The 8,493-nt window shown below is 45.1% G+C and overlaps 1 protein-coding gene across 4 annotated transcripts; it reads left to right on the forward strand.

Moving 5' to 3' along the window:
* The first annotated feature begins 6,957 nt into the window (after window positions 1-6,957).
* Window positions 6,958-8,493, forward strand: LOC118877330 (translation initiation factor IF-2). 4 transcript variants are annotated; one of them, XM_036815632.3, is made up of 3 exons: window positions 6,958-7,191; window positions 7,287-7,478; window positions 7,544-8,493. In XM_036815632.3, exons 1-3 carry the CDS (start codon window positions 7,113-7,115, stop codon window positions 8,344-8,346), a joined length of 1,074 nt encoding a protein of 357 aa, XP_036671527.3. In that variant the 5' UTR covers window positions 6,958-7,112; the 3' UTR covers window positions 8,347-8,493. The 4 variants fall into 4 exon arrangements, with proteins under 4 accessions (XP_036671527.3, XP_036671528.3, XP_036671529.3 ...); XM_036815633.3 differs by having other exon boundaries at window positions 7,559-8,493; XM_036815634.3 differs by having other exon boundaries at window positions 7,308-7,478.

Raw genomic sequence — 8,493 nt, forward strand, 5'->3', positions numbered from 1 at the left:
CGTATTTCTTTTGCATGTAGTATATAAGTCGGAACCAGCCGGATCGAACAACTATACCTACTCATAGGAATAATCGTAAAATTTTTTTTTTTATTATATCTTTGCTGTTTTATAACATATAAGCTCCTACGCTTGGAAATAACATTTTTTAATTAGTTTTGAATTTCGAATTAAATTTTAGCAAAATCGGACGACTTTATCATATAGCTGCCATAGAAACGAGCGGATTGGTGGGGAAATAAAACACAGAACGTTATATTTCGTTTTTGGTACACATGGACGATAGTAAACTTAAATGGAACAAAATCTTACAATTTTTAACTTTTCTTGTTTTAGCTTATTTTGCAATATTTTGCATATATTTTTCGTATAAGGCTTTGCCCTGCAAGCATTTTCTATCGCGGAAGGCACTATTAAGTGACTTCTAGAAGATGAAAATGATTGTCCGCGATATCGCATTCAGATCGCGGAAGTGACTCCCGTCGGTAAAAAATGTGCCACTTCGGCGAAACATAAATACAATACTGAGAAGCCTACATATGTACATTGTAAAATCAAAATAAAAACGGATATACAAAGATATGTCACGAGTAAACAAGTTTTTATTTATTAGAAACTATTAGAAAATTTTTTTTAATTTTGTTTTGAGTGTGGGAGCTATAAGGTATAGTTGTCTGATCTGGCTCGTTCCGACTAATATGCTACCTGCAATAGAACAACTTTTAAGAACATTTCATAGCGATAGCTTTAAATCTGAGAAACTAGACTGTTAATAGTGATCAAGAATATTTGTATATACTTTACCCTTTAAGATATAAAAATAGCCATAGCCGTAAAAAATCTTTAAAAATGTGTGCGTCACAGTCTTTGGCGATTTGTGCGCGTTAAAAAAGGCATGGCACAAGTCCAAAGCAATAACAAACTCCCATAACGCCAAAATTTTTCTGGAAAGATTTTGTTTAAGTGTAAGTGAGATTTTATATCTATATACCTATCTATAAAATGTTCCAATCGGACCATTCATTATGAACATCTCACCAAATATTGTAATCACTGCTAAATGTCGCCTTGTAAACTCTGAAAAATTCACTTTGTTTGCTTGCATGTCTCCATCTCCCCTGTAGTCCCTTTAAATGCCTATAGTCATGGCACTATAGCGATCTCCCACGTTTTTTACCCGCCAACTGATTTGTTTGTTTTATAAAAAACATTTCATGACGTTTTCACTAGTTGCATAGCTTCCAGCACATTCTTCCTAGACAGTAAGTGAAAACTTTTGTTGTTTATGTGGACCGGGTGGTTACTACAAATATCGAACTGCGTAATAAAGGGTATAATTACGAAACCCACTTGTGGGAGGGGAAATTCCAAACACCTTATGAGACGGAATTTTAAATAGAATTAACTTCGCCAAACAAGTAAAAAAAATACTTCATTTAAATATTAAATAAATAAAACAAAACAAGTACTTTAGACGTTTGTATACTACTGCTGTTAAAAATACTTGTATAGGTAAAAATGAAAAGGTTGCCTTCCGAGACAATAATATAAAGAGCCGCATTTCCCAAGTAATACGTTTTAAGCCGAGAGAACTTATGGAATTGGGCATGCAAATTTCCCTGTCCGGACCCTTACACGTGTTTTTTCGATGGCTGCTACTTTTTGGTGGTTCACGTTTTTTGCTGAAGAGCAATTTGCATACCACGTAGGAGATACTTTGACAATGCAATTCGAAAAGCCTGACAAGTCGGCCCCTCGCCACCTGCCTCCCACATGTGGCTAAACATTAGCGGTCACTGCTTCCTGCCAAAGTCCCTGGGACTGTGGGCTTTTGCGGCTTTTTCGGTAAGTTATTTGTTCTGTGACGCAATCGCCATCCGACCGTGGCCTTATCGCCGGGCTGCAACATTGGCTCCCCGAGGGGCGGGTCCTGTCCTGCCGCAAGCCAGCAGCCGTTGGACAGGACACTTGCCGCAAAACCGATTGCGACCGTCCCATTGTTTGTCACACTGCAGTTGTTTTGTTTTTCTGTGCGGCGTCTTCCCTTCTGCTAATCCGGCCGGCGACTTTTCCGGGACCCACCTCGATTTATTTCAGGTTAACTTTCTAGTCCTCCCACTGGCCGAGCAACTTTCTTAATGAGCCTCGTTCGGACTTGCGGTTTCTTCCGCCCATCAGGAGTGACATGGAAATCGATGTGGATATGGCAACGGCCAGAACAATAGAACTGCCTTGATTGGCTGGGAGAAAGGTGCCGCATCCGGCATGGAGCGAGTGCCAGCCTTGTAGATGCATATCTGGGTCTCCACTCGAAATAACTGTAGCACTCGGGACCATTGTTGGCACTCAAATTATTTACACATTATCTGCGGCACCGGATCCGGGCAAAGGACGAGCTCAGCAGCCCCAAAGGACACCTAACACCACACAGACCAACACTTACGCAGCCAGTCAGACGTTGTTATTTTAATAGTTTAAGTAACCATAATATGTTGAGGACTTTTTAATAAACTTGAAACATGAGCGAGCGTGAGCCGCAAGGACACCAGAGACCGGCAGGATGTGGACCAGGACCGGCTGCAGTCGGGCAAAGATTTATGCAAACCAAAATGTTGCCAAAAATTACAGTTTAATGGAGTAGACTCGAGGAGTGTGCGTGGTCCCGGTCATAATGAGCAGCGAGAAACTTGCAACAAAGCCGAGTTCGCCGTACTGTAGACAAAGAACCAGGGGCCAAGTTGTGTCCCGGGCCAAGAGCAGCTTCGAATGTGAGCAGAAGTAACTTCTCTAATTTTGCAGGAAATATGAAGCCATTAAAGTGCAGCAGACAAGGCGAAACATGGCAACATCTTGACTGCTGCGGCACTCACATACTTAGGAGAGGCGCCTGCGAAAAGAAGAAGGTCCTGGCCACCACAAGCGGGAGATGGAGGAGAAGCCGAGCTGGGGATGGACGCAGCCCTCCGGGCCATGTGGCCGCACTGCAAAAGTTGTCCTCGAGTGTGAAAATAAATTCTGAAAAAGTCGTAGAAGTGAAAATGGCAGCCGGTTTGCATGCGCCCGAGCCCTCCTCCGGCGCAGATTACCACTTCGGTTCCGCGATCCGGGGTAAGCAGTAAGCAGCTGTTGCACGTTTTTCCTATTTCTACAATTTATTTCCACAAAAAACACAGCGAAAGGCACTGAGTGCCCAGAGACCGATATATGTACATATCTTTAATTGCCAACTTGGCCACTGGCGGGAGAAAAATGAGTCCTCCCCGGGTGAGCTCCGCGCGGGTTTCTGGGCCAGCTGGTGTCACATGTCCGGAGTGCGGCGCTAGTTGCACTTAATCACTGCCCGGTCCAGCCGGGTGTCGGTCCAGCCGGGTGTCCCGATCCGGTATAACGAATGTTCATGCAAATACTTATATTTCCGGTTAAAGGTAGAGTTTAAAATTATTAACATTAACTCAAATTAAACTTCTGTGCAGTGGGCAAAACCCAACATAACATGTTCAATTTCTAACAGGGGTCGTAACTGTTGTACGTTTTGTTTTAAAAATATCTTTTAGATATCCGCTTGCAATTTCTTATTATACCCATTCACTTGAAACAATCCCAAAAATGGAAGTGACAAAAGTCTGCGGTGGCAATATATCAGAGTATTAAGACCAAATCCGATTTTTTTTTTATTATTATACCCTTACAAAGTTTATTATAATATTACAGTTATAATATTACAGTTTATGTACAAATGTATGAATTTATCCTGTGATCGGGATCGTGGTCAATTCAAAAGCGTTCATAGGCGCCCGGCAGTAAAACAGGCATTGTGAACCAGAATATGCGCTGCACTGACCGCGATGTCGAGCTGCCTGAAATTAAGTTAATTTTAATTTGTGTTGATTAATTGCATTGTCAGAGGGAGACGAGCCGCCACAGGTCTGGGCCAACTGGAAGCGGGCCGAAACCGCACGCCAAGTGTTAAATGTCAGACCAACGCTTTTAATACAATTTGCGAGCAGATTGCCAGGGTGCACTTTCGTCGGGCGGAAAAGAGCTCTACATCGCACGGTGCGGAAGTGAGGCAGTACAGGCTTCGGAGCCATAATTACCCGCGCTTTCGATGAATATCAAAGTGTGGCGCTTTTGCACCGGGTGCCCGCTCGAGTTTCGGCATCGTCTAATCGACAATCGACACCAAATTGCTTTTAAGCGGGGCATTGAAATTCCGTTCGCATATCGACAATAATGTAGAACATTAGGTGGTTTGTTTTTACCTCTGGCCACTCTTTGCGCTTTTGTTGTATCGGGCTTCCACTATTTGGTGATGGAGACGTTCGATTTAATGGTCTTGGGTGTTCCAAACTCTGAAATTAAATGGAACGTAAAAGCAGCAACACCCCGAAGAAGATCCCTGAATTTGCATAAATTGCCAAAGGGGGAACCTGATAAACAGGTGTTGAACAGGATATAAAATTAGATTGGTTTCTATTTTTATTTGTTTTGTTTTTCCTCAGTCTGTTCACTACTGGGTACGTTAGGCTACTATTGAAACACATTAAATTAATAAAAGGATTGCCCTAACAAATACAAGTCAAACATGATTGTAGTCGCAGCTTTTTAAAAAATGGACATCCACCACTTAACGTTGCGAAAATATGATTGAAAAATTTCACAAGCTAGTACTGCAAATTTGTCAAGTATCTCTATTTTTACGGCTTTGTTTGAAAAAACCTTAAGCAAAAACTATCCTGAAATTGTATAAACCTGTTTTTACAAAGTAATTGTTTTGTACACCCATCAACATATTGCTAAAGTGTCAGTCTTAATGACAGGAGATTGACTTATACTTATATGCATTTCGAAAGAACGTAAAGTTGTTAGTATGCAAAGGGTGCTGTTTTCGGAAAAAGGCTACGGCGAAAAGTATACATTTTTCGAGTCCGTCAGGACTTTTTCTACTTTTCTTTAAAGAATTTACCATGGAGAAAGTCAAAATTTACAGCTGCCAAAAACTTAAAAGCTACATTTTGTATTTTATTATAATAAAATAAAAAAGAACTATAAATTATTTATGTTGTACTAAAAAAATTAATCAAAATACTTTTAAGGAAAAGTTTCATAGATTTTGTTGTTTTATTCCTGGTTAATAGTGATGTTCCAATAGTAAACAATTATTTATATATATGTGGATGTTTTCAAAATAACAATTGCTTAAATGTCAATAAAGCTTTAATAGGTAAATTATGTATTTCTTGCATTATGTAATTATGTAAGCTTGCAACGCAGTGAAGGACCCTTTAACATAAAGGGGCTGTCCATATAATAAGTAATCACAGCTTTGCCGGTTTTTGACTCTCCTCCCCCATGTAGTTAAATTAAAAAAACTAATAATTTGTTTCACAGGAGTAGTCATTTGGCAGACACAAATGTTACAAATTGCTAAATAATGATTTTAGAGATTGATTTTTGGAATCATGGTTTTTGGTTTAAAAAAATTGATACCTTTTGAGGGCATTTATATTTCACCATACCAGTTGTTTCCCCCTCTCTTACTTTTTATAATTTTCTCCAGGCAAAGTATCCCATTGCGTATAAACAACACAATATGGGTCATTGTCATGCAAAGCACACATCATAGATTTGCGATCTTAAAAATAGGTAGAATTTGAATAAAAATATGATAATAAAAACTTTCATTGGAGTTTTCAGCAAGTGATAAAAATAAAAAGTACCATTACGTATAGAGTGATAGATAAAGTGTGTTTAATTATTTTATTTTGTTTCCATTTCGCAGTATAGCACTCAAAAAACTTTGTTAGCCTTATTGCGAAAACTTCCGTGACGAGGTAAAGAATATTTCCATTAAGCTTTTGAGATCTCCCGACTCTTTATTAACAGGCAAAACGATACGTATTAAACAGCCTTTTGTGCAAAAAATCCATTCAATCTGCGATTACTGCGCAGATGTCGTCGTCACCTTTGATGTGACGAACATCAGAACCCGTTCGCATTATTTTAAAAAGGAAGCACCGCCTGTGAGGTACCTCTCACCCACAGCTTTGTAACGAAATATGATACAGGATATTGTGACTTTCCACTTTAAAATTCAATCTTCCCCAATAGGACCCACAAGATGCAAGTTCTATAATCTTAGCTTATACCAAGTCGGACTCACTACACGAAATAACTTGTATCCACAATATGAAAATATATCCAAAGGCCATTAACGATTAAGTCCAATGTTCTTGAGATTGGATTTTTTTTTTATATACCCATGGGCTCTACAGGGAACAGGTACTAAAATTAATCAAAAATAACTTGGGCAATCTGCGTTGCACTGCGTATGATTGATGCCTCAGAAGACTTCGGAGCCCCACTTTCCCACGGCGGGCGGCTGCAGTAATTGACATTTAAGAGGCACCTTCTGGCGCCCCCTCAGAACTTTTGCTGACGTCAGTGAGGCGGTGAATCACCACTGGGATCCTTCTCCCCCAGATTGGTTATGCACCGCATGCGTTAAGCTGTCTATATTGGTTCTCTAGGCGGCGCTCTTCTATCTCCGCGATAAGGCGCACACGCACCCATAAACCTCGATTCCGCCCGCCTTTCGTGTCTTCTGAATGACCTTAAAGCCAAATTGCCAATTGCGATTTTATGGCCCACATGTGTCCCCCGACGATGTGGATATTTTTGCCGATCCAGGTCCGATCCCTTGGCCCAGTGCCACCCCCGAAAAGGTCCACAGATCGGCGGCCACTGCGATAGTACGGACTCCGCGTCGTCATCCAGCGATCAGAGTTGTCAGGCGGATGGTTCGCACGTTCCCGCGGAGATCCCCGCTGCATACTAAGCAGCGCTCGGTCGCCGTCTATGGGTATATCCGATTTTTTTCGACCGCCTCTCATTATGCTCGTTGTGCTGGCCTTTTTGCCCGTCGCTCCGCGTATATAAATCTAACGCGCTGCCCTGACCAGACATCACTTCTTTGGTGGAAACTTCAGTGACAAGTTTAGCTCCTGTCGTGATCAGTGCGCGTATCTTATACTCCCGAATCGAGACTCTTCGCCCCGTTCCAGGCCCTAAACAGTAGTCGTTCCCCCAACCGCAACTCAGTTCAGTCCGACATGAAGTTCAGTGCTGCCTTGGCTCTGCTCCTGATCGCTGGCATCGTGACCAGCGGCGACGCCCTGCCCGCCAGGAAAAGTGAGTTCGCGCCCAGAGGATTACCCATTCCGCCCCCATAATCACACCCTAATCACCCCGCCTGCACTCCCATTCCCTCCGCCACCCTACTGAAGACCGGCAATACCTCGTTCCAGGAATGGTCTACCTCCAGCAGCCCGCAGCCGCCGAGTGGTACGGATCCGCGCCCCAGCAGCGATTCATGTACATGCAGTACGTGCAGCCCGGCCGCACCCACGCCCGCTCCACCCAGGCGGCCAGCGCCCTGGTGGCCGGCGAGACCGTTGCCACCGGCACCTACCTGAAGGGTAAGCCACCTGCCCATCCACGCCCCAATCCCCGCCAGAACTAACCACGCCCTCCCTAACCAAAGATTGCAATCACGCAGAGTCCGAGATCAGCGCCGAGGGAGTTCAGGCTGATGACGCTTTGGCTGCTGCCGGAGCCCACGGTGCCAGCTCCGTGGCCGAGGCCTTCCCCGACCAGGCCCCTGTCGTCCAGGTGGCCATCGATGCCGATGTGGTGCCAGAGCCCCAGGCCGAGTCCGAGGCCGATCCGGAGCCCGAGACCGCCGACGACGCCGCCAAGGTCCCGCGGGACTTCAACTTTGCTGCCGAGGAAGCCGCCGTCGCCCCCGCCGCCGAAGAGGAGCCTGCTGCGCTGCCCGTCGCCGAGGCCGAGCTGCCCGTCCCCGCTCCCATTGCTCCAGTCGCCTCCGTTGTGCCCGCCAACCGCTACCTGCCCGCCAAGAAGAAGGTGATCGTCGAGCTCGACCAGGAGGAGGATGAGGAGCCCCAGGCCGCCGCCATCGAGGACGAAGAGGAGGCTGAGAACGCCGTGGCCGACGATGTGGAGGAGGACGAGGAGGAGCTGTCCGTGCCCGTTAAACCCATCAACCCCGTCCGCGTGCCCAACGCTCGCCGTCCCGCCGCCAAGAAGCCCGTCAAGGCCGCCGCTCCCGCTGCTGGAAGGCCCTCCAAGAAGCCAGCAGCCCCCCTGCCCGCCGGCACCTTCTTCCCCATCGACTTCGGTGGCACCAACGGCGGCGCCATCGCCATCGCCAACTCGTTCAGCACCGGCGAGGGTGGATCCGCCACCAGCCACGCGATCGCCTACGGCTCCCCCGAATCCGCCGTCCGCCGCGCCCGTCCCAATCCCAGCAAGTTCCGCCATTAATCCCCGGACTGACGATCAACCACATCTTGCTGGCGCCCCGCACCTGCGAGGGCACCCCAATCAAATCAGTCTTAAAAGATTCTCCTGTAATTATTAGCAAAATTGTCCATCCTTGAGCGCATTAAAATAAAGTTTTTCTGTTTTTAA

The sequence above is a fragment of the Drosophila suzukii genome, chromosome 3 (genome assembly GCF_043229965.1).
Source record: "Drosophila suzukii chromosome 3, CBGP_Dsuzu_IsoJpt1.0, whole genome shotgun sequence".
Classification (NCBI taxonomy): domain Eukaryota; kingdom Metazoa; phylum Arthropoda; class Insecta; order Diptera; family Drosophilidae; genus Drosophila; species Drosophila suzukii.

Excerpts from the sequence above, each read along its gene's own strand:
- LOC118877330 (XM_036815632.3), top strand. The coding sequence starts at position 7,113 with ATGAAGTTCAGTGCTGCCTTGGCTCTGCTCCTGATCGCTGGCATCGTG. Across the intron at positions 7,192-7,286 it reads CGCCCTGCCCGCCAGGAAAA|ACCGGCAATACCTCGTTCCA; the intron begins GTGAGTTCGCGC and ends ACCCTACTGAAG. Across the intron at positions 7,479-7,543 it reads CACCGGCACCTACCTGAAGG|ATTGCAATCACGCAGAGTCC; the intron begins GTAAGCCACCTG and ends CCCTAACCAAAG.